Source organism: Lissotriton helveticus, chromosome 10, assembly GCF_964261635.1.
Source record: "Lissotriton helveticus chromosome 10, aLisHel1.1, whole genome shotgun sequence".
Classification (NCBI taxonomy): domain Eukaryota; kingdom Metazoa; phylum Chordata; class Amphibia; order Caudata; family Salamandridae; genus Lissotriton; species Lissotriton helveticus.
The window spans coordinates 177,788,487-177,814,030 of NC_136071.1; the positions used below are offsets into that span (position 1 = coordinate 177,788,487).

The 25,544-nt window shown below is 44.6% G+C and overlaps 2 protein-coding genes across 5 annotated transcripts in view; one reads left to right on the forward strand and one right to left on the reverse strand.

Moving 5' to 3' along the window:
• The window catches only part of RNF216 (ring finger protein 216), an 853,926-nt gene that overhangs the window by 71,551 nt on the left and 756,831 nt on the right, over positions 1-25,544 (reverse strand). The window lies entirely within an intron of this gene.
• On the forward strand, positions 21,059-24,497 carry LOC144785206 (E3 SUMO-protein ligase KIAA1586-like). The gene is made up of 2 exons (XM_078664244.1): positions 21,059-22,539; positions 24,451-24,497. The coding sequence occupies exons 1-2, from the start codon at positions 21,105-21,107 to the stop codon at positions 24,495-24,497; spliced, it is 1,482 nt and encodes a 493-aa protein (XP_078520370.1). The 5' UTR covers positions 21,059-21,104.

Below are 25,544 nucleotides of genomic sequence, written 5' to 3' on the forward strand. Positions count from 1 at the left end.
AGCGAGGCCAACTGTGGATGATGAACTTGCCCCCTGTTCATGGAAATCAAATCCTGGATTAGAGATAACTGTAGTCTGGGAGTCACTGATAAGTGAAGGAGCTCTGAGAACCAGAATTGTCTCAGCCAAGACGGGGCTATCAGAATTAAGTGACACGGTTCCTATCTCATTTTCCTGAGCACCTTTGGGATCAGCGGGAATGTGGGAAATGCATATGCGAACGTCCCTGTCTAGCGTAGCTGAAGAGCATTCCCCCAAGATACAGGCTGAGGAATCTGCTTGCAAACTTTTTGCACTTTTTGTTGTTTCGATTGGCAAATAGGTCCAGAGTTGGAGTGCCCCATAAGCGAAATATTCAAATGAGTGGATCCTGATTCAGTACCCATTCGTGAGAAACACTTGTTGATCTGCTTTGCTTATCTGCTCTTATGTTGTGTATTCCGGGAACATGTTGAACTTGCAGAGAGATATTGTGTACTAGAAGCCAGTTCCAAATTTCTTGAGCTTGCGCGGACAGGGGCTTTGATCTTGTTCCCCTTTGTTTTATTAGATAAAACAACGTTGTTGTGCGGTCTGTCTTGACTAGTACTGGTGAATCGTGAATCCTGGGGAGAAAGGCTTGGAGACCCAAGAAGACCGCTTTTAGCTCCAGTAAGTTTATGTGCAATTGAGCCTTTTGTTTGCTCCAATGTCCTTGAATTTCCAGGTCTTGGAGGTGTGCTCCCCATCCTTGCAAGGAGGTGTCTGTTGTCATTAAATAACTGGGAGATTGAGGCTCGAAGATTAGACCTTCCGATAAGTTCTATTTTATTCCCCACCATGAGAGTGCTCACTTCACTTGAGGATTGATGAGGAACCGATCCTCGAAGGAGCCTTGATGTTGCACCCATTGAAGGTCGAGACGTTCTTGCAGAGGCCGCATGTGAAGTCGACAATTTGGAACTAAGGGGATGCAGGATGACATCATCCCCAGCAAGGATTTGAATATCCTTACTGAAGTGGACTTTCATTTCTTTAGTTGTTAAGTCAGCTTCAAAATCTTTCGGATTTGTTCCTCTGAAGGGTACGCTTTTGCTTCTCTGGTTTGCAATAAGGCTTCTAGAAATTTTAGAAACTGGGACGGAATAAGAGGATTTTCCATGTTTATCCTTAACCCCAGAAACTGGAAGAGATTCATGCAACATTCCAATGACTCCTGAGTGTGTTGATACAATGCGCCCTTTATCAACCAATCATTCAGATATGGATATATCTGATGACCTTGCTGCCTCAGATGTGTTGCGACCGGCGCCATGCATTTCGTGAACACTCTTGGCACGGATCAGAGACCGAAGAGTAACACTCTGAATTGGTAGTGGCGCCCCGCCACCGCGAATCTGAGATTCATTTCAGTCTGTGACTTACGTGGATTGGAATATGGAAGTATGCAACTAATAGATCTAAAGATGTCATATATTCCCCTCTTCTCAACATCATCCGAATTTCTTAAAGAGATAGGATATGGAAAGATTTCTTCCTGATGAACTTGGTTAAGTCTCCGAGTCCGAGGTCCATTACCTGTCTCCATTAGTTTGATTGTTTTTTCTGTATGAGGAAAAAATTAGAGTAGAATCCTTTCCCTCGCTGTTGAAGAGGGCCCTCCTCCATTGCTCCTTTCACCAGAAGAGACAGAATTTCCGCCTTGAGATGCTGTTTCCGGTGAATGGGAGGACGATCTGGTGGTTTGCAGAGGAACTCTAGGGCGTGACCCTGACGCATTAGGTCCAGTACCCATCTGTCCGATGTTATAGACAGCCAAAGGTAGTACCAGGAAGAAAGGTAATGGGTCTGATGGAGGCTGACCCCTGACGAATTAGGTCCAGTACCCATCTGTGCGATGTTATAGACAGCCAAAGGTAGTACCAGGAAGAAAGGTAATGGGTCTGATGGAGGCTGTGGAAAGACAAGGTGGCTGGCGCCTTGGAATTGTCACTGCCTTCGATTGGCGTCCTGTAATTTTCCTCTTGCCGACGGCTTTCGACTGGACTGTTGTTGGTAAGACATATTAGAGGATCGAAATTGCTGTGTATTTGCATACTGACGGCACCCTTGTTGATGGTACGGCTAGTACCTATTGGACTGATAAGACGATCGCTGTTGAAAGTGTCCTCTGAAATCCTCTGCCACAAAAGGACTGAAATCTGCCCAGCTGCAGTGAACCTAATGCACTCGCCGTATCTGTATCTTTCTTAATAACCTGCAGGGCATCATCCACGTGGCTGCCAAATAAATTTTCTCTGTCGAAGGGCATGTCTACTATCTTAGTCTGTACTCCTGGTCTGAATGAGGTAGCCTTAAGCCATCCCTGCCTGCGAAGTGCTATGGCTCCTGCCATTTGTCTGAACGCCACTGCTGAAATGTCCATGGCTAAGTCTATGGATTCTGAAGCTGCTCTAGCTCCGTCTTGTAAAATTAGAGTGGCTTCTTCTTTCTTATCCTCCGGTAGATGTGATAAAAGAGGACCTATATCCGACCACATTTGCCTGTTGAGACGGCTAATTATGGCGAGTGCAGTTGATGCTTTAATAGAAGCTGCTGCCATGACTACAAAGCGTTTGCCTGTTCCATCAAGTTTCCTTCCTTCCTTGTCAGGAGGAGCTGGACATGTAGCAGATGGATTCTTTGATCTTTGTGCCACTTGCATCACCACAGACTCTGGCCGAGAATGACCAATAAGACATGCCGCAGAGGTTTCAGGAGCCCAGTACTTCTTCTCTATTCTGGGAACCGAGGCTGCGAGTGAAGCTGGATTTTTCATAATTTTCAATCCCTCTTCCCATATATGTTTTACCATGGGAATTGTCCTTATTGATTTCCTAGAAGACGCTTTCAAATCATATAGGAAATATTCAGTTTCCTTAACCGGAAGAGGAAGATCAAACCTCTTAGAAGCTTTTTCCATGAGTTCATGGAATCCCAGAATGTCCTTTGGTGGAGATGTCGCCGGGGAGGGTGATGGCGATGGATAAGATGGAATAATGTATTGGTCCCATTCATCACCCACAGGCTCGTCTTGGCTTAGTTCTCCTTCCTCAGGTTGGTCTTCAACCTCACTGTCAGGTAAGTCATCTCTGATGGTAATGACCCTTGGAGTTAGCACCTTCTGCACCGGAGGTGGAGGCTGCACAACAGGAGCCTGCACAAGTGGTTGCTGCTTACTTGGAACTTCCACGGAAGAGGTATTAGCTTCAGGGAAGCGACAGTAGTAATCGTTAATCAAGCTCCTGAGATACGATACCAGAGATAGAGGCACGGACACAGACTTTTCTCTGACACTAGGGTAGTTATCCTCCTCATAGTCGTAGGATTGTTGAAAAGACTCATGTTTTTGAACCGGTTGGAGGTCGATTTTTAAAAGAGAAATCCTCCTGCACTTCTTGATATTCCTCATCAGTGTCCTGACTTTTAATTTGAAGTTGAGAAGGACTGCAAGCAACCCCATAAGGACTTTCTTCTTCAGATTCCTGCCTCTCAAGAAGATTTGACGGAGGCAGTGGAGACATTTTTGTCTAAGAAGTAAATTCTGAATTGCCAGACCTCTCCGTCGACAAGCCCGTCGACGGTGGTAACCTTTTAATAGAGATCATCGTCAGTGATCTTTTTGGTGGGGATTTAAAAGTGGTCGTTGACGGAGCGATCGTTGTCGATATAGACGGCGGTGTCAAGAAATTAGTCATCGACGGTGTCGTCTCCGTACCCGTCGTCGTCGACCCAACCGTTGACGGTGTAGTCTTCGTAATCACCATCGACGAGGTAGTCGACGCCTTCGTCGACGGAATGGTCGGAAAAACCCTTTTCTTCGTCGATGGATCCGACGACTGAGCCCTAGTCTCGGAGGACTTTTGACAGGACTGATTTTTTGCTTTTTTTTTTTACATCAGATTTCACCTCAGTAGCTCCTCCTTTACATTTTGAAGAGGAGTGAGTGTTAGAATCCTCCTCAGATTCAGATTCTGAAGTGGCCTTTTTCTTTTGAAGCCACAATAACGGACGTGACTCTCTATCCTTAAGTGTCTTTGCTGAGAATGTCCTACAATGTTTGCACTCTGTAGGGACGTGCTCTGGATAGAGGAAGTATAAACAATCCTTGTGGGGTCCTCAGACAATAACCTGGCCTTCCCACAAGATCTACAAGGTCTGAAAAGTCTCTTTTTTGAGCTTTCAGACATTTCGAAGAAAACTTGAAAAGACAATACCTCAGATTCAGAAGGAAGTGCTGAAAAATACTGGTCAAAAGTTCATCCTAGGGAACAAATTGAGCAGAGCTCAGGGAGACTCATTCTCACACGACAGCGGTTGGAAATCTGAGGTATGTCGTCTCTGCTGGGGAGTGTGATCTCAGGGCTGGCGTCTCATTGGCTGACATTTGGTCCACATAATGATGATACTGGGATACCCAAGTCTATAGTACCTATACAGTTTTTGCTTGTTCTGCTATGTATTTCTTTTACCCTGAGACTCCCACCATGACGACAGGGAAGATACAAGCATGTGTCTCTATGAAAGATTCAATAGTGGGGAATCAGCGAGAGCTGTTGCAAGTCTGTCTGTTCACACAGCGCGGAACTGCTAAGGCGAAGCTCCAGTCTGCCTGTCCGAGAAGCCCAGCCTTCTTTCCGTGCCATGCTGACTGCCGCCCACGACATTCTCCCTGCTCTCAGAGACCCTCTCCAATGAGAATGGGGCTCTTGGCACAAAACTTGAGAAGGTAAAACTTCAGCTGGACTAATCTGGGACTGTATTTGACTCAGACTCCATGGCGGTCAGCCTGAACTTTTAACTTTGACTCGGTCTGGTTCTACTGATTGGATTTTTGTCGCTTTGGTCTTGTTTTATTATTAAATTTTGCTCTAGTTTTCTAACGTGATGTGAGATCTTTTTTTTGTGCGGTGTTGTCACTGTTTTACTGTTTGAAGTGTTGCACAAATTCTTTATACATTTCCTCTAGTTAAGCGTCACTGCTCTGTCCCAAGCTACCAGAGCGTTGCGCACAGGTTAAATTTGGGGTTTGTTTGTGCATTACCCTGACGAGGACTGTGGCTGCTCTTTGACCAGGACTCACACCAGTGTCAACCAGGTACGCAATTTCTAACAAACAGTCTCCAGCACAATGCAACAATCACTGGAGAAACCTTTGGCCAGCACTCACACCCACCAAATGCAGATCCATCACAAACAGCCATTTCCCGCCCTTTTAGCAAGATTAAAATCCAATTCACTTCTACATTATCAGATAGTCTGGGTTCAGATCATGAAGAGGAATGCAAAACACAATTGCTGGCATTAGGAAAGACGAGGATTGCTCATAAATATTGATCCTTCTTGATCTGTCCGCAGCCTACGACACAATGGACCACTAAGCACTTATGGAGACTATAATAATTGGCCGGGCTCTCTGGAATAGCTTCAAGTGCGACACTCTTGTCAATGGTCAGACAACAAACCAAAGTAGGAGCCTGTGTCTGTGAAAATCATCCTGAGCGGGTGGCAGAAGGATTCTGTTGATTTCTTCTATTATTCAACATATAGAAGAGTCTATTAGCCCAGCTGATCTAGCAATAACTACAGTTCCAAATGTACATGTTTGCTATCCAAGTGAGCAATCACAAGAAACACTGCAAAACATTTTGTGATATCATTCGCCATCCAAAACACATTTATCAATGAAAAGACAGCTATCTGTTTTAGCAGGTCAAAGACTAAAATCCTCAGGAAAGAAAATTCCTCTGGTGACAGCGTTTCCTTTGACTGGCTGAAGAACAAGGTGTCACATAGGCCCGCGTCAAAAGAAGCCAAATACTTGGGCGTTCGGTAGGAGTCAGATCGTGCTTTAAGACCTCATATAACAGTAGTAATTAAAAACAACAGATATTTTGTTGCAGAAAGGGATCCTTCTGCTACAAGTTTCTCATCCATTTAGGCCGAGCCGAACTTCTGTGGTATTAGCGCTGAACAACCGTAATGCTGTTTAATAAAAAGTACATTAACTGCACAACCAGGCAGCTATACCCTGCTTCAGTGAAACCAAAAAAACACAATCTTATCTTCACACAGGAAATTAATGTACTGCATTGGTTTCTAGTGGAACAGAAAATAAAATTCTACGTCCTCTGCACTTGTATTAAAGCCCGGGTCGTCAATTACCTAAATATCTTCAGTGACAGTTGCAGAACCTTACTCTGAATCATCAGCTCAGGTCCGGTGATGTAAATATTTGTATTGAGGTAATTTTTAACTAAAAGACAGACAGTATGAGTTCAATCTCTGTGAGGAGCCCTGCTTAGGAACCCTCTGTCCAAAATCGAATAAAGTTACTCCGGAAAATAACTTAAAAACAAGCCTGTTCAAAGCCTTCTAAACCATCCATGAAATATTTGGGACTAGACCCCCTCAAAGAAACCCCCTTGTGTAGTTTGACCCATACCCAACATCGGATCTGAATTCCTTCATGACTTAATCATCTAAAATGCCATAGCAGTTTTCACCCAAAAGAGTACTAATAATATTCAAGAATCTTCACGTACCCTACAAAGTGGGAATCCATCACAACTACTTAAAAAAAAACAAAAAAACAATTGCATTAAGTTGGGCTCTATGAAAACCTAAATTATAGGATTATGCCAAGTACCATTGCGTGTTTGAGTCTTCCTGAGGGATAAATATGTTGAACAGTCAATGTCTAAAATGTAATCATCGACAAGGGACAATGCAATGTTCATTTGTATTTTGAGTTCACTTGGACACCTAGGGCGAACTTAATTTCAAGGTCCATCAGATTTGCTTCAAAGTATATACTTTTATCTGCGTGCCCTACTTTCCTTCACTCAACTTTGGGACTAAAAAGCCGTCTAAAGCCTAATTTAGGTTTCAGAAATCCAGGGAGAATCTACTCACGCTTAAAAAAAAATCTAATTTCACCTGTTGACGGCAAGAGTTAACGGAGGCTACAAATAGGAATATCTCCATTAGCTTTCCTGAACCCTTGGTCCTACACACACGAATCAAGCTTCCCAGGTGCTTACTGTGAAACCCCTGCACATTTAATATAGATAGGTCTGCTGTACGTAAAATTACATCTAGGTTTTAAACATCTGCGATTCTGACAAAATATTCCAAAATACCAAACATCTGGGAAGAGGTTTGGTTGCACCTCAACTTTTCCTGAACTGACCAAAGCATACCTATCAGTTTTTTCCACTTTGTCCCTACACCATACTAATACTTCTACGTATTCTATAAAGGACATATGAATGCAGTCCCTCTATATGCTCTACATTGCAATTGCCCAAAAGAGCCGGTTGTAAGACATTCCTTTGCCTCTGAGCCAGTGTATGGTGTAATTAATTTTTGCTTGCAGATTTCAAACTTCTGGACAGACTCCACTTGCTGGGTGGTTCCAGTGGGTTGCACCCTCACTGCTCCAGTCACCATGGATTCATATTATTCTACTTCAGAGTAGGTAATTGCACCTTCCAGTAAGTGGCTATTTTGTGGCTCCTCAACGGACATTGGATTTGAACATCTAATGCAGATCGAAAACCTTCTGTTTAGAATAGACTACACCCACACACCCTATTCTAAACCTCAGGATGGAAAACATTACTTACCTTTAGCAATCTAGCTGCAGCCTGTAGCGTTGTAGTAAATACCGTGCAGACTCCTGCAATCTTAAGTTGGGCTGGGAACATTACAAGTAGTTATTCTTCAGAGAAGTAGATTTAGTTTTGAGACGCCTCTTGTGAGGCCCTGTTTTTAAACAGGGCTGCTAAAATGTGCCTTTGCAAAAGTCAATAAAACGTTTCATGTTCATGTGACCCGAATAGTAAATACAATACATAATGCTCTACAGATATCTAAAGTATGGAGTACTTTTTCATCTAGCAATTCTGGCTTTTTTGCGACACAAGCTATCTCACCATTTCAAGTCACCTTCCTTTTTCCAACAGGTTGTATGCGCTGCACAGGTCTGTTTTTGTGTACATGCATAAATGGCTCCTCTTCTGACAACACATGAAGTTCACTTACTCTTCTGAGACAAGAGACAGCCCCAATGAAAACTACATCCTGAGAAAGGAACTGTAGTGGACACGAGTGGAGTGGCTTTAATGGCGCCACATTAGCTAAACAAGGTTAAAAGTAAGGTCTCAATAAAGAATAGGAGGCAGTCTTGGACCCTTTTAAGACCTTTCATAAAAGCCTTGATGACAGGGATTTTAACTATAGATTGATATTCTCTATTTTCCAGATAAACAGCTAATTCTGCTGAATATAATATTACAGATGTCTAGGATAGCCTTATGTTTGTAGGTGTAGCAGATGTGCTGAGCTGTAGCTGTCATGCGTTGAATGTAGTAACGTGATCAATAAACAAATAATCATGTGCATTTTGCTGCATAGCACACAAAAGGAGTAGGTTTTAACCTCAGCAAAGATTTGCAAGCATGTCAAATGCTGAGACAGCAGGTGTCTATTTTCAAGATTGAGCAACTTGCGTTTGGGTGCGAAGTCACCATTCCCAAAGCTGATTGAGCAAGTCTGGACTTAGAGATGTTACACAATAGGCTATGCTTAACAGTAGAGCAAACCAAAGCAGATGCATTTGAAGCTTTTTTTTTTTTTTACATATGTGGCAGTTGCGGGAAGCATCATCGAAAGTTCATTGATAAGAGGAACAAAAGAAGCAATTATTGAAATGCATGAATTCTTAGCAGTCACTTGTAATTATGTGGGGCAACATTCCAATCCATATTGTGTGCACACTATGCCACCTCAGACAGCATCCAGACATATGAGAATCAGCCCTGGTGCTGCTACGATTGGACAATCCAGCTTGGACTGCCATGCCAGGTCCCCTCTGAAAGGGACCGGAAGCAACCCAGACTAATTTGGCCTAAATATGACTCGTCAGTTGTTGTAGCCTGGTTGCTGTAGTGCAGTGAGCATGGGACTCAAGAATGGGCATACATGAGAGAAGAATGGGACAATGAAAAACTGCATCTAGTAAGTCAAATCACACAGTGACCAAGAAAGTGCTTGCAGCTCTCCAACTGAAGGTGGAAGTCAAGTAGCGCAGACTTGTCGGGCATTAAGGGTAATAAGCCCAGCTGGTACCCAGTCAGAAACACATGTAAATCCAAGAGAAAGCAACATATCCAACTCGATGTTGCTGAATGAAAGCAATTGAATGCTTATGAAAAGGGTAACACTGTTCCAAATCAAAGTCACAAGTCACGCTGGTGAATGATTCCTGGATAAGTAAACCCTCACAACACCGAAGGAGAACAAGATGAAAACGAGGAAGCAAGAAAACCAGGATCTCTCTGAACAGCCAGAGAAAGTGGTGTCAATGGGAGGAACAACCTAAAAGGTGATAGAGAGCTACCTTATGCCTTCCCCCCAAACCTCCAGCCCAATGATTTTAAGCTGAGGTGGACATAAAGCAAGGGAATTGTAACGAGGCCATTCTGGTGTATGGAAGAGAGAGGGCAATAGACAAGAATTTCCAGTAGAAACATGAATCCATGCAAGCTAAGCAGGTTTGCAGCACGTTTCACTCAGGGGAGAAGGTGGTCGAACTAAGTGAAACATAATATTCATTAAGAGGTATTGGAGAATCTCAACAGATGTAATCTTTATGAATATAGATAGGACCAAAGGAAGTATCTCAAAGGAAGTATTGCAAGGGGCAAAAGATCATCTATCTGAAGAAAAGAGACAACATGAAAATGTTTCTAGATCAGTGGTTTCTCTATTAGCAGCAATAAGATATTGGCATTCCTTGTTATAGAAAAGGTAAATAACCTTCCTAAATGGGATTAATGACAGGCAGTTCTAGAAACAGGCTAATGCAGGTACATTATTCATTTGAGGAGTTTTATTCCACAGAGATCCATCACAACTCAGAAACTCACTGTAGATATGCGCAAATGACTGTTTATTTATTTGTATACTGTTAGTATGTGAAACTCAACAATAAGTTTATAAGGCGAAGCCCTGGTATAGGAGACATAAAAACAGTTAATGTGGCAAGGCATTAGCATTCCAGAAAACAAAATCAAAGGTGGTAATGGAGAGAGGGTGAGTGGAAGCACAATAAACAAGACCACTAGGAAAGAGGATAAACAAGGAATTTTAGGGAGCAAAGAGGATAAAGTCTGTGCTCCGAGAAGAGGTCACAGTCCACATCACACAAAGCACAACAGAAACAACTGTTATCGAAGCTCTCTTTAATTTAATAATTAAAGAAGTGTGTCTAAATAGGAGAGGGACGAGCAGCAGGTGTATCCTCGGCTACAATTTGTGAAAAGCTATAAGAAAGGAATGTCGCACCACAACTATAAAAACATTTACAGCATGAAAAAAAACAAGAATTTTCACTAAACTGATAACTCGAAACCTGACGCCTTACTAAAATGTCACAAACAAGGAAAGGTTATACAAAAAGGCAATTAAAGCTAAAAATAAAAACACTGATGAAGTCAGCAGGTGGGAGCTTCGAGTCCTATTTGTTTCTCACATGCCTTTTGCCGATGCTGTATAGCTTTGCTTTGAAAAAGCAAAATAATTTCTCCCAATGCTGTGCAGCGTTGATTAACAAAAAAAAAAAGAAAAAGTGAAAAAAGGCACACCAAAGTGACTGCTAATGGCTGTAGCATCATCCGCTAGTGCGTGTATGTGTGTGACATGCAAACACGTCACAACGCATTTGCTCTTCAGTAGTGTGACAAGGGCACCATTTGCTAACTTTTAAAATAAATTTACTGATACAAAATGGAGACCACACAATGGATTGAAGGACACTGAGTGGGGAATCCGAGGCAGAAGAACTCCAGAGAAAGAGCAACACCCATGGGTGACTGCAACACAGAGAGCAACAAAGAAGTACACAAGAGAGAGAACATAGAGCTGGGGAGTAGATGAGAAGTACATGCGAGAGAAGCTTTGAGCACTGAGGGAGTAAACATTTGTTGGAGGGGTGAACATTTGTGGGGGGAGCATACAAGGGAAAGAACTGCACTCTGTAGTACTTAATTAAAAAGAAAAAACTGTTCCCTAAAAATGAGCAAAGAAAGGACACAAGTCAGCCAATCAAGAGAGTGGTAAAGAGGCTATGCTCCAAGGAAGGACAAACAAGATAGACAAGGAAAGCAATCAAAAAAGAAGCAAGCACATGAGGACACTAAAGCCAACCAATGGTAAGCAATGAGCAGGCTTAACGTATACATGGTTATTGGTAAGCCCTCAGTAGGTCTTTTTCAACCACACAGCTTCAGCTGTCTGGTAGAAAAGACCTAAAAATGGGGGAGGGGGGTGGATGGGTGGGTGGGGTTGTTTAAAAAGCATAACATAACCCGGCCCAGGTTGGGCTGTAGGCGGCTTGCTGTGTATAAGACTGCTTCCTCATGACATGGCCATTGGCTTGTGCCTTCCTTAACACCGCTCGGTGGGTCGGTCCTAGGACTGATCTGCTGCTCCTATATGGCATTAATGTTTGCTAATTGTTTGTAAAATCAATAAACACATTTAATACTAAAAAGCATAACAAAACAGGACAGCTACTGTCAGGCCTCAAGCCATGATGACAGACATTCTTAAGAAGTAGAGGCCTAGAGACAAATGTGACTCCTGCTGATGTATCTCATTGCTTAACCGAGATCTCAAAATCGGATCCCATGGACTTGGAGGAGTGACGAGGTATGTGGTACGCAAAGTCCAATGCAACTTCATCCCAACAATTAAAGTCTAAGAAGACTTTATAATGTGGTGGGTCTGGCAACCTACACAAACCAACCAACGGCATCCTTTGACGCATGAAAAGTTTCACTTACTTAAATGAAGCTATATTTTTTCCTGTTGTACAAAAGTTAAAGAAGGCATGGACAGTATAAGTTTTCACTAAGTGTTATTGTTCACCTTAACACAAGGTTTAGCTGGATGAGCCAGAAGAGATCTCATTTTTTTGTTATTCTGGTGGAAAGGTGAAGTGGGGTGAGGTACCTGCAACACACAGGGCTCTGTTAATGGATGACTGGAGGAAAAATAATGATAGACACTGGCAAGTGTCTCAGAGAATCTCAAGCGCACAAAAATGATGACACTGCGCATTCTCGGTGGTAGCAAACTGATCTAACCAAGGCTCTCACAATGCAGAAAGAACTTAGACCACTTTGGGTGGAGACGCCATCGAGATCCAAAAGGCATCTTTAGCGGAGTTTGTCCGCCTTGGAGTTCAGAGAGCACGCCAGGTGTTGAACTAACATGGAAATACCCTGGCGTTCCAGTCATGTCCAGATACGCAGGGCCTCTTGACGAATGGTGCACAACCCCAACACACCTGTTTGTTGCAGTTTCACATGGCGGTGGTGTTGTCCATAAACGAGTGCACCAGCCTTCCATTGATCAAAGGAAGAAAGGTTGCCAATGCCAAGCAAATCACCCAAAGCTCCAACAGGTTGACGTGGAGCCTGGACTATACTGGAGACCAGAGTCCTCTGATCTCCAGCTCTCCCAGATGGCCCCCCCATCCCAGAAGTGACTCATCTGTCACCACAGTCCGCTCTGGTTGGGGAAGGGAGAGGGGTATGCCACCAACCCAATCGCAGTTAGTTAGTCACTACCTCAGAGGTTTCGCACTTGGATCTGGACCATATCGGAGAGATTCCACTAATGCCGCGTCCACTGGGACTTCAGGTCCCACTGCAAGGTCTGCATACGCCAACAAGCTTGAGCCACAAGCAGGATGCAGGAGGCCAGGAGACAAAGTTAACTCCCAAAAAATCCAGGATGGAGGCTGAAATATCCGTATCACAGCCTGAATATGCTGGATGTCCATAACAGCTCTGATCAGAAGGAGCATCTGAGATGGAGTTATTTGTGAATTTGACATGTTGATAGTAAAGCCCACAGAGTGGACAACGTTCGTCGTAGTCTAGAGGTGGAAGAAGACTGCCTGGGCAATCCCACCTTCAACAGCCAGTCGTTTTGGGTAGGGATAACTGGAACCCCTGACCTCTGGAGATGAGCTGTAACCACAGCTATCACCTTGGTGAACACCTGAGTGGAGCCGGAGCTGGTAAGGCCAAAGGGAATCACAGAAAATGTAAAGTGCTCTTGGCCCACCGTGAGCAGCAGGTAATGTCTGTGGGAAGGCAGGATGGGAATGTGGAAATATGCTTCTTCCAAGTACAACGCTACCCTCTAGTCTCTCGGGTCCAGGGCAGACTGAACTTGTGCAAGAGTGAGGCATCTTAAATTTCTCTTTTTTCAGGACAAGTTTTTGAAGGCGCACCAGGTCTAGGATAGATTGAAGGCCTCCATTCTTCTTGGACACCAGAAAGTAGTGGGGACAGCTACCACAACCTACTTCTGGTGGTGGCACCCTCTCTATGGCTCCCTTGGACAGGACAACCAGCACTTCCTGATGGAGCAAAGAGGTGTTCCTCTATCAGCCGGTCTTAAGTGGATGGCATGGGTGGAGGAGAAGTCACAAAGGGGAAGGAGTAGCCCCTTTGGATGATTTACAAAACCCAGTGGTCTGGTGTTGCTGATCGCCAGTGGTGTAGGTGATGGTGTATCCTGCCACCCACTGGATATCCATGATGGTCGGAGTGCAAACTAAAGAGGTTTGGAGGCTGCAGCTGCCGGGTGGACTGATCAGACCTCAGGCTACCTGTCCCCCATTGACTATGGGACCCGCAGCCTGTTGGCCGTGGTGGCTGGTAGAGTATGGGTGCGGTCGAAGACCCCTTCTGTGGCAACGAAAGGGGCCGAATGAGTACTGGTGATGAGGGGCCAGGACATGGCCGTAGCAGTGCTGTTCTTAAATCACACTAGCACTGAGTCAGTCTTCTCTCCAAAACGAAGAGAACGATCAAAGAGCATGTCCATAAGCGAAGCTTGGACATCTTCTGAAACATCAGTGGTTCTCAGCCAGCTGTGGCAACGCATGGCCACCAACAATGAAATCGCTCTACTGAGCCAGATGGTCACATGTAGTCCACATTGCTGCGTCTTTCCTGCCAGCAATAGCTTGGGAAGAGAATGGCACTTATTGTATGGGACTACCGTCCCAAAAGGCATCCGGTGTTCACTGACCACAGTGCAAGGCTGGCGTAAGAGAACATTCTCTTCCCAAAGGTATCCAGCCGCTTGGATTCCTTATCCAGTGGAGTCGTAAGGAATGCGCCCAAGGTTGATCCTCAAGGTGCTTGGACGAAGTTCTCTTGGGTGGGGTGCTAGGCAAGGAGACTAGAGTCCCTAGCCGGCAAATGTTCTATGCTCTGGAGAACCTGTGCAGGGCTTGGGCCATGCTCCAAGGGCATTGGTAAGGACTTCATTAAAGGGAAGTAAATGTTCAGAAGGGGAGACTCCCAGCTGAAGCACTTCTGTCAAGATGTTCATCCTGTCGGCCGCTGTGGGTAGCTGAAGGTCTAAGACCCCCATTTGCACCACCATAGCAAAAGAGACTCCTTCCTCCGTAGCCACACTAGGAGGAGAGACGAAGCTAGTGGCAGGTAAAGTATCCAACCCACTGGCCTCTGCCAGTTCCTTATACTAGTCGTCCTCGTTCTCATCTAGTGAATGCTCGTATCCATGAGGTTTCTCAAACCCCTCCAATTCGTCTCCCTCTCCAGGCCTGCCAAAAGCAAAAGCCACTGGCTTCGATCCAGAGAGCATGGTCCGGGTCGGCGCCAGAACCGGCATCAGGAGACATCCATCTGGGTCCGTATCAGAGTTGAGAACAACAATGGGATGGTGCTGCTGTGGGGTGTTGGCACAGAGGAAGGTCTCCGTTTCTCCAGCAGCTCTTCTCTGGATCCAACAAGGGGACCACAGTGCCTGAATGGCGCAGGGGTGGACCCGCCAGCTAGGATGCAGTGGGAGCCCCTCCGAACCCACATGGCCTAAATGCGCTCCAGTGGGGCCGATGAATGGCTTCATAAAATTGCATGCTCCGGCTTCAGGAAAGTCATGGAAGCGTGGAGCCGACCCTGACTCAGGCTCTGCCAAAGCGCAAGCTCAGGAGTGTGCACACTCCTGCGCCACGTCAGAAGACTTTGCCAGGGGCAGTAAAGTCAAAAACCTCTTCGACTTCTTGTATTTTTGAGACTATACTTTCTCAACGATCACAGAGTATGGCAATGATTGCATATGTGGCTCCTTGAATGGTCCCGGGACCTCGGCGCAACCAGGATTTTGAGCGGTGTGGGCCATCCTACCTCGAGGAGCCTCAGGTAGCGCTCCCCCAGAGCATGGCGCAGCAATCCTTGCAGGCCTTCGAGTTGTGGTCTTTCTCCAGGCCCTATCGAAAGACCAAGTGGGAGTCTGTCACAGACATCTGCCTCTGAAAAGGCACCACATGAAACTAGCCAGTACTTAGGGGACATTCTAAAATACCAGAAGAGAAAATCTCACAAAAGTTTGGACAAAAAGTTAAGGAAAAAGCCAGTGAAAAAAGACGGTGGGTAGCTCTGACCGGATCAGTGCTATCTGGTACGTAAAGGACAGAAATGAAGTCGGCACACAGGGGTGTATCCTACATAGGTACCGTGCATATAATTTCTGGTGGTGCGCAGGAATGTTGCTCAACAACTTCGGGATCCAGTCTATCACCTGGAGAATATTCTACAGTAAGGAATCTGCGGCTAGAAGTCTCTATCAGATACATGCATTTGGTGTGTAAAGCTAGGCTGACTACAGGAAGTATCTTTTTCCCAAACTCATCAATATTCTTCAATTCTCTGCCCGAAGGGATGGTAGGAAAGACGTTAGGATTCATCTTACCATCAAAAGCCTGTATCATAGCACCAAAATAATGTTTGGCTTCGGGTGTTATGTGAGGAATGTTGGTTCACCAAGGGCCAGCCTTGCGACATGCCAACTGACTGGAACAGCCAAGCATAAGTTCATACAATTGGCCATGAGAGTGCCCATGAGCACCTCATTAAAGGCAATAGGGGCTCAGTGGAAGCCAGTCTGAACAGGAAGACTCCAGTTGGCAAATCTGATTTAGTTTCTACAGTAGACCACTGTAGGTGGAGGACTTCTACTGCTCTACCAAAAATAAAACACTATCCCTGGCGGTAGTGACTGGGAGTTAAGTTCAATCATGGCTGGCTGCATCTTAGTGATATCTTTGAGTGACAACGCTCTGGCATGGACCAACTTTGGTTCGGGGTTAGAGACTGGCACCGGCACCAGGCCAAGTACAGATAACGGAGTCAACACTGGTGCCAGTATGGAAGGTACTGGTGTGGACCCTGGGGTCCGAGTGGATGTCAGGACTTGCATCAATACGGGGCTGGTGATGAGTCCCAGGGAGACAGTCTGGACCAGGGAAGGGCCCACTGGCAAAAGTGCGACTGGAGGCTCAATGAGTCTTAAAAATCTACAGCAAAGGCTCTTTGAAGGTCTCCATTTAGTGAGGGGTTAGAGATGGTCTAGGGAATGTGCAGCACCTTGGGATCAACTACTGTGCAATACGCTTCAAGCCAGCAGATGCTGGAGGCGAAGGTCCCTTAGCATGTCGGTTGTGCAGATTTTTGTCTGAGTGATGAGGGTGTGGGGACAGAGTTGAATCCCTTTTTGCATTCTTGTGCTTGAGATGCACTTTGCATTGTGACTTACTTGCGATACCTCAAGCAGGACCAAGATTTAACTTCAGACAAGCCTCAGGAGGGGAACAGGCCTCGGAACTTGGTGTGGAATCATAGTTTTAGTTCAACGTCTTCTTATATTCAGAGATTTATATATGTGCTTCCTGCTCTCTGAATGCCTTTGGCTGTATCAGGGCATACATGTTACACATCTTAGAGTTGTAACTGGAGCCAAAACACCACAAGCATATATTACAATGGACCGTAACCAACATTTGCATCGTGGAGTTACAGCACGCCCTGAATCCGGTTTTGGGGCAGGAGAAATTTTTCCTGGCGCAATGAAAAATGTAGATGGCCTTAGAAGACAAGGTGGGTATGAAGCTCCTTATCTGTGTCGAAGGATCAGGAAAAGCAAGAAACTGACATTAATGGGCAGGGTTTTGACCTAAATGTAGCGCAGCTCTGTCACTTCTGAGTGGTGCGAGGATGATAAGGAGTCATGCTAGGCCCCCTTGCGGCACACACACACATGGGAGTAAATGCTTGGAGATCTCCAAATCCATTCTGTTCTGCCACCTGATGACAATATTTTAAAAGGTGAGGAATCTGCCAAGAAGTAGCCGTTGGAAAGAAGGGTTGTAGTCACTGTTCCCTCTAGGCCGCGCGCGCGCACCTTCTCTGACGTCGGCGTGCACCACCTATCGTGGAGCGCGCACACAGGCCGTCGCAAGAGATTCGCGCCGCCCGCCGCTTTTAAAAAGCGAGCGGCGCGAACATGACATGCAGCACATTTCCAGTGGTGGCGGCGGCGGTTGGCGGCGGTGCAGGCGTGAGAAGTTGCAGGTAAGGAGCGGGAGGAGAATGTATTTACCACGGCGGGAAGCGGGAAGCGAGAGGCTGGAGGCGGGAGGAACCGGTGGTTATTGTGGGGGTTATGGTAGTGTGGGAGCGGGAGAAGTCGCTTGGCAATTAATGGGTAGTCGTTTGGAGGAGTGCTTTCAACGTAGTGAAATTGGCCGAACAGATGTGACTAACCAGGAATGATCGGGCAAATCCAGGGCATCTCTATCACCGTCTCGCGCCATAGTCTTCTCTATAAAAGACTGCATGGGCTTTCTCTCCATCAATTCTCACATCTACTCCGGCCCGACGGGTGGAGGACAATTTGCCTGATTGTTGACTTTAGGGAGCGAGCCCTCGGTGAACATGTCTGCTATGTAGGTCGGAAGAAATGGCGGCTGGGTTTCTTGCCGTGCACACGCACACACTGTCAGTGTATCACAGAATGTCAAAGATATTAGTACAGTTGGTTCCGAACATGAAAATGGGTATTCAAAGATGACGAAAAGCCACCAAATCTTCTCTAATGGGGAATAGGTCCAAGAACATGAAAAGAAATCTCGAGCACTCTGACACCAGTCAATCTTTTCCTTTGTACTCAACCTTCTTGCATTCTTTATTCTGCTGAAGGGCTAGAGATATCCTTCTGAGTCCATGTACCCAAGGGTGTTTGAACACTGTATATAAGTTTGGGAACCCCTGTTAACCTCAGCCCTGATTAAGTCTATTGTAGTAATATCCAAGGGCGAAACACTTGTGGATAGTGTGTGGTGCCTCCAGTTTAGCGACATAACCTTTTGTTCTGTGGATTGCACGCTGTGGTTATCGGCTGTTCCCTGCTGGTAAAATAGCAGTTTTAGCGCCTGCAAATCTGCTTCCCATTTAATGTAAGCCCTTACCCGGCGCTGAGTGAATGGAGTTGCAGCGGCGCGGTGCTCACACCGACTGAGTTGTGCCATTGTTATTTTATTATTTTAATCAGTCTGTCAGACACATAGCTGGTTGGGTCAGCTGAATCCCGCACGGACCGCCACGGCCTCTGGGATTGTTTCTCAGCAGCAGACCAGCCCCTCTTGTGCAGCTGCTGTTGAGCCATACTCCCTATCCTGCCCGGACTGTGTATGCTGTGGTGAGAGTTGTTGCGTCAGTGGCGATGTGCGATCGGTAAAATTACTGTTCCTTGAGTTGCCTTAGAAAGTAAGTGTTGCGCCTCAGTGAGTTATCTTTTCTTGAAAATGTGATCTACATGTTATTAATTGTGCAAGCGGGCCACCACCAGTGCTGCCGGTCCATTACAATTACTTTCAGCAACAGCAAGGTTAATTCACACAGATCACGTTGTAAATGCCTGCCAAAAAATACCATTTTTGTAAAGCAGCATGAAAACGGAAAAGGGAGAAATGGCCCCTTAAAAATCACACTTTGACTACTTACAGTTCACATATTTCTTAATTACCATGATTGATCGATTATCTGTGTGCAATATGGAATTTTTAAAAGACAAGCCTGTTGCTAGCCTGAATTATAAAATGGCTCCTCTTGGATCCCCTTCCTGTAATCGTCTTTTTGGAAAGGGGCACTAGGTTTGTGACTTTACATTTCAGGGGTTTTGCAGCAGCTTGAAAGTCTTTCAAAGCGAGGTATTGTTTTAAGGGCATACTTCCTGATATTGAGCTTTGTCCATGGACTTAAGAGCTTGGTTTTATTCAGGGAGGGGGGAGGGTGGGGAGTGGATGTCTGTGATTAAGAGCCGTCATGCAGTTTGTCTTTGGTTGGTGCCCTTCCGTTTCTGGTGCTTTGATGCAATTTTGAGATCCTAGACTTTCTTGTTGCTGAACTGGGTGTAATTTCTGATATTAATTTGTTTCCCTCGTCTTCAATGCTTGATTTTACTTGCGTGAAAGAGTCACTCATATTCATTGAAATGTCACTCATAATTAACTGACATTGTGGAAATGTCACACATAGCAATCTGAAACCTTGGCAGTTATGCACTAAAACCGTTTTACACCTGTTATCACCTGCATTAGTTTTAGTGTAAAAAGGCAGCCTCCACGGAGCTCGTTAAAGACTCAGAAAGAGGGCATTATGCCCCCCCCCCCCCCAGATCCTCACAGTGTACAGATGCACATTTGCACATTTGGCTCCCCTAGCATTTATTGCAAATGACCTGGTAGAAGAAGTTTTGGATGTTATGGTTGAGCAGCACGTATTGTAATCCTATTCTAACATGTTTGTTGCTTGACTTATATACCAAATATTTTTCAGACTCAGCTTGTGCACAGGCTGTTAGAGCCCACTCTTGACTCCCTTCTAGCTCAACCCTTCCTGTTAATTTATTGTCTCCCTCTCCTCTACTCTGAAGTCACACTGTCATCTGAATGCAGCCTCAGGTTTGAGAACCCACTGACCTCTGCCTGAGGACTCCTCCATATTCATTATACTCCCACGAGGCTCTGTTGCTTCAGCCCTGAGGACACACTGTCCTCTGTTTGACTGCAGCCTCAAGTCTGAGGCCTCCTCTCCACATGTCTTGCTTCCACAAGGCCCTGCTGCCTCAGCTCTGAGATCCCACTGACCTCTGTCTGTGGTCTCCTTTGTACTTGTCTTTGATGGATTGTGTGCTTCTCAGCCATCCTGTGGGTTACCTTGTTCACCCACCTCAACCATTTGCAGTTTGTATTTTGTGCTACACCTTCTGTAATGCCGCTTTCCCCTGGGATTCACATTTATAGACCAGTTTAAGATAATGGATGCTAATAATGGAACACATGGGCACACCCCTGTTTGTCCTAGGCTGAAATCCCAGGTAATTATTTGGTCATTTTGTGTCTTGGGCCTCTTGACCGGTCCCATTCACAGTTTGTAATTCTTCAGGCGTTTGCTGACTTACTTGTCTTCACTTGTAGGTTTCCAGTCTGTACGGTATTTGGATTACAGTGGTCAGGTGCGAGTACCACAAAGACAAGGTAATTCTGTTTACGTTCCTCGTTGGGTTGGGGGTTGCTGGGTAAATAGATTCACAATCTGCACCCTTTTTTCTTTTGCAGGTTCGTGAGACCGTACTACAAAGACAATTGCACAGGCAGACGTGAGTGCAGGCAGAAGAGGTAATTGTTGGGTTGAGTTAAACAGTGGTGCATCTTGAACATTGTAGTACCATATATACTTACTGATGTTTTCTTCTGTTGCAGGTTTCACAGCAAGAACCCCATACATTTAAAGAGGCGCACGTGAGTGCAGGCAGAAGAGGTAATTGTTGGGTTGAGTTAAACTGTGGTGCGTCTTGAACATTGTAGTACCATATATACTTACCGATGTTTTCTTCTGTTGCAGGTTTCACAGCAAGAACCCCATACATTTAAAGAGGCGCACGTGAGTGCAGGCAGAAGAGGTAATTGTTGGGTTGAGTTAAACTGTGGTGCATCTTGAACATTGTAGTATAACAGTTTGCATTCATGAGCTAGGCGTCACCGTAAGCCATGTTTCCTTATTTTGCAGGCTTTGTGGGACAGCAGGCTCAAACCGGCGGGTACGGAAATGTTCAAGCGCAAAGCTGTAACTTCGGGAGAGTGCAGTGCTTCACCACAAAGGAAGAAATGTTGCCTTGTATTCAAGGAAGAGTGGATGAAGGAAATTGTGGAGGCTGAGACACAGAAGTCACGAAGCAAGGTCCGCATGCAACTCGGGGAACTATTTCAATACAGTCCGGATGTGGGCTTGATTTGCAAAGCATGTGCCGAAGCCAAGATTGTTGGGGACTTTTCCACAGGGAAGAAATGGAGTGATGGCTGGAAACTGGACTACATGAAACGCCATCTACTTAGCAAAGTACACGAGTCTGCCATGGTGATATTGAGAAACAGAAGTGCTGCTGCGAGGTTTGGTTTTGGAGTACGGGCAATGCTGACAGAAACTGCCACAGACAAAGCAAATAGAATGGAAGTAGTTGAACGCCAAAGATCTATGCCTGAGGAGATAAAGATTCTCATCAACAACGTGTTGCTGGCAGTCAAGATGAACACTTCAATGTTATCTGTACAAGACATCCATGACCACTTAGCTTTGTATGTGAAGATACCAGACAGCTGGAGGAGCAAGAACTATGCCTTTGAGTTCCTTGAGGCCATCAATAGCGTGATACACTGTGAAGCTATGACAGAACTTCGGCAAGCTTTGTATCACACCTTGATAATTGATGAGAGCACAGATATTTCTGTTTCAAAAATGCTCATCCTGTATTTCAAGTTCCGACCTGTAACATCAACTGAGCATAAAACGCAGTTTGGGGGCATAGTGAAGCTGACTAGCTGTAATGCTGAGGCTATCACTACTGCCGTGAAAGAATTCTACACTGCCAATGAACTGGACCTCATGAAAATGGTCATGTTCACATCTGATGGTGCATCTGTGATGCTGGGGAAGAATAATGGTGTTGCTACTCGCCTTAAACAATCCATTCCTCATCTAGTTGAGCAGCATTGTGTCGCCCATCGAGAAGATTTGGGAGTTGATGATGCCTGGAAGAGGGTTCCAATGATTAAAGAGATGGAGACATTATTGAGGACTGTCTACACTGTGTTCTCCAGATCTCCTGCAAGGAAGTCCAAGCTGGATGAAATTGCATCGGTCACTGAATGTGAAGTTGTCTCTTTTCGACCACTGAATGAAGTCCGGTGGCTTTCAAGGCATTTTGCTGTTGGTGCACTAATTCGTAATTACGAAACTGTTCTTAAGTACTTTGAGCATGAGAAAGTTGAGGAGAATGATCCAATTGCTAAATATTGTTATAAAAAGCTATCGGACTCCAACTACCATATTTCCCTTGCAGTACTTAATGACATTCTGGGTGAATTTGCATCTTTGTGCAAACTATTCCCAAAAAGTTCTTTAACTACTGTTGAAGCCGTACAGTATGCAAGAGCGAAGATTGGCCAAATTAAGCAACAGTATTTGGGGGACACTGTCTTTTGGAGCAGCAATGTAAGAGAGCTGATGGTTTTGTACAAGGATAGACAAGAGTTTGACAGTGGGCCTATTTTGTCTTTTGTTTCCCTTCTTTGTGAGCACATGCAAAAAGGTTCCCTGAAGGTGAGCTAAAAGAATGGGCAAGTTTTGAGATCCAGGCAATAGCCACACAATCGCATTTTGATTTTGGGACTGAGAATATTGAAAGACTTGTTGAAAAGTATAAAAATGTCTTGGTCCTGGGTGATTGTGAAACACCAGAAGATGTTGTTCGACAGTACAGAGACTATAAATATGTGGTGGCAGAACATGTTAAGGGTGGGTTATTTACCACCTTTCAAGACATGGTGACTTTCACTGTACGCAATGCTGCTCAGTATAGTGTCGTGTCTCAGCTTGTTGATGTCTGCGCAACATTTCAAGCATCTAGTGCAGACTGTGAACGAGGATTCAGCCTCATGAATACTATCAAGAGCAAATTGAGGAATAGACTAGAGCAGAAGCATTTGGACATGCTGATGAGGACAAAGGCCTACCTCCTGAACGGGAAAGTTGACCTAGACCGAGTTTATCAGCACTGGAAAAATGGCAAGGATCGCCGTGAGAAGCAACCCTGTCACCCATCTAGTGACGCCACTTGACGTGTCTGAACAGCCCTCTACCTTCTTGTGTATATGTGATATTGTATAGTCTCGCAGCATTTCCCCACCCAATGAACTGTGCTCCAGTTAAGAATATTTATTAAAATCTAATGATGGTACCACCATTGAAGTCGTGTGCTTTTCTAAACTTGAAGTGTACTTGCCAGTGTAACCAGTTCATGTCATGGCGTGCTTATCCAATATTGCAAACTGCCCTTAAGACCCTTATTGTGGCGCTGTATGTGTGAAAATGCACTATCTTTTCGCTTTTTAAAGAAAAATCTTGGAGTGCCATTTGGCGCCGCAGACACGCGCGGTTTGGTTCCTGGCGCACATAGCCATGGTTGCAGCGCACAGACACCCTCCACTGCCGCACACAGATGAAAAAAATTAGAGGGAACATTGGTTGTAGTATTTCAATGCTTAAAGGATTTTAGGTCTAGGGTGCTCAATGAACCGGAAAAGGTAGTAGAAATACAATCCAGCAGGACTCACACTGAGCTTTTTGGTGATGGCCCAGAAGACAATTTGTAATAGACGTGGGAAAAACTCCTTTAAAACATAAAAGGGAATAAACCGGAGAATAAACTTTGGTGATATGCTATGAATTTGTGGCACAAGGTTCAATTAGTTATTTGTGGTATATTTTTCATCAATGTTTATGAAAGAAATTTTGTTTTAAAAAGCTATTAAAAAAGGACATTTGTTTGAATCCATGGAACATGCTAGTCTGTGTATATGAAATTAGAGGGCCTGCTCTCAGAAAGTTAAACATTTAGAGAATGTTTCACATTTATACATTAAGCGATTTTCAGTGACTTTGTTTACCCAACTGAGATCTGCACACATGAAAAAGTAACGCGAGATACAGCAGAAGAATGGTTTAGACTCTTACAGGTATCTCATTAGACTTTATACAAGGTGCCTGCTCGGATAAAAATAAAAACACACACACATATGTCTCCAAAAGTGAATTTTTGCCCAATTTTCAATAAATTTTAAAAATGTTGAGACAAAAATTACTTACCGTCTCTCACACACCTGTAGTTCAGAATAAGAGTCACTGATAAACAGCTCTACTGTGTTATGAAAAACCTTATTCTGATGGCCGAAGTGCAATAAAGAGTGCGTCTTAGGTCAAAATAAAGAGGCCAACAAGATGTCTTAGCCAGTAACAAGGCTTATTTTCTCTCATCACACATTCTCAGCTCAATCACTTCAGGGATAGGACAAGCTGTTCTAGCAGTACATTCCTCATAGCTGAAATCCAGAAGTTGTACCATGCGTATAAAAGTATGGCCATTAGGTAACAATTCACACAGTTGTTCGTGCTCTTGTTGCAGCTTTTCAATTTTTTATTACAGTTGCCATTTGCAAGTTTATGCATTATTCTGTTACTCTCTGGGAATAAAACATGTGGGTCATCAGTGCAGAGTGTGCATTGCGAAAGAGTCCTGGAGGTAGCTGTGGATATACCAAACTCTGGTGGATTGAGCAGAGGGCTGAAAACACATCTAATCCAATTGTAATATGTTTTTGTGGACACAGAAGGACCAGCTTCTCCACAACTGAATCCACCACCCCGTCAAAAAAGGGATACAGGGGTGAGGGTTGCAACTTATGTGAATGCTCGAATGCCACTGTGTAGAAGATCATCAGAACATCCATCTACCACTGTTTTACCTTCACCAATGGTCATGAGATCCCAAACGTGCCAACATCAGAACTACCTTCAGACTGTGCATATAATACCCTGCATTGGGATAGCATTTTGAAACATTTGATGTAACCAGTTAAATTCCAAGACTTGTTATTTTGCAGATTCATCAGCACCAAAAAAGTCCCTTCAATGGTTTGTGCAACTTTTATTGACTTTTCCTTCCCCAAGTGTCAGGTCTGCCTACTGCTAGTATGCAACAAACATGAGCACACATTCCCTGCTAATGTGTAGTGTTAAAGCGTTTACTATACTCTGCTTTTTATGTGGCTATATTACATTTAGTGTAAAGAAATCTCATGTCAACACTACAACCTACACCATGCATTCTAATGTGGGAAGACATCACAATACTATATAATCTACTGGCTCTTAAAGATAGCTGCAGTGGTTCTAAATACAATGCCCTGGTGTTGTTATAGCAGTTGATTCGAGCTGAACTGAAAATCTTGTTCATATGGCAGGTACAATCATAAACGCTAACACTAACAGCGACCCTTGCATCAATGTCTTTAATAATGGGTCAGTAGTACAGTGTGTATTGCTGTTCTTTACTTAGAGTGATGCTCAAACACTGGGCTGCCGTCTGCTCTTTCATTTGAAATATTGGCCACATAACTCACTTTTTGCAACTTAAGAACGGTCTCTATGTAGCTTTTCCTTAAAGGTTAGAATGTTTCCACGAAAAGCAGAGTATGAAGGTTTTGAGCAAACCTTTCAAAAGCTGCACACGCATGACCG

Bases quoted from the DNA above. Each gene is read 5' to 3' on its own strand.
- LOC144785206 (XM_078664244.1), top strand. From the start codon at position 21,105: ATGAAGGAAATTGTGGAGGCTGAGACACAGAAGTCACGAAGCAAGGTC. The intron at 22,540-24,450 runs GTGAGCACATGC...TTTTTATTACAG, and splicing joins GTCTTTTGTTTCCCTTCTTT to TTGCCATTTGCAAGTTTATG.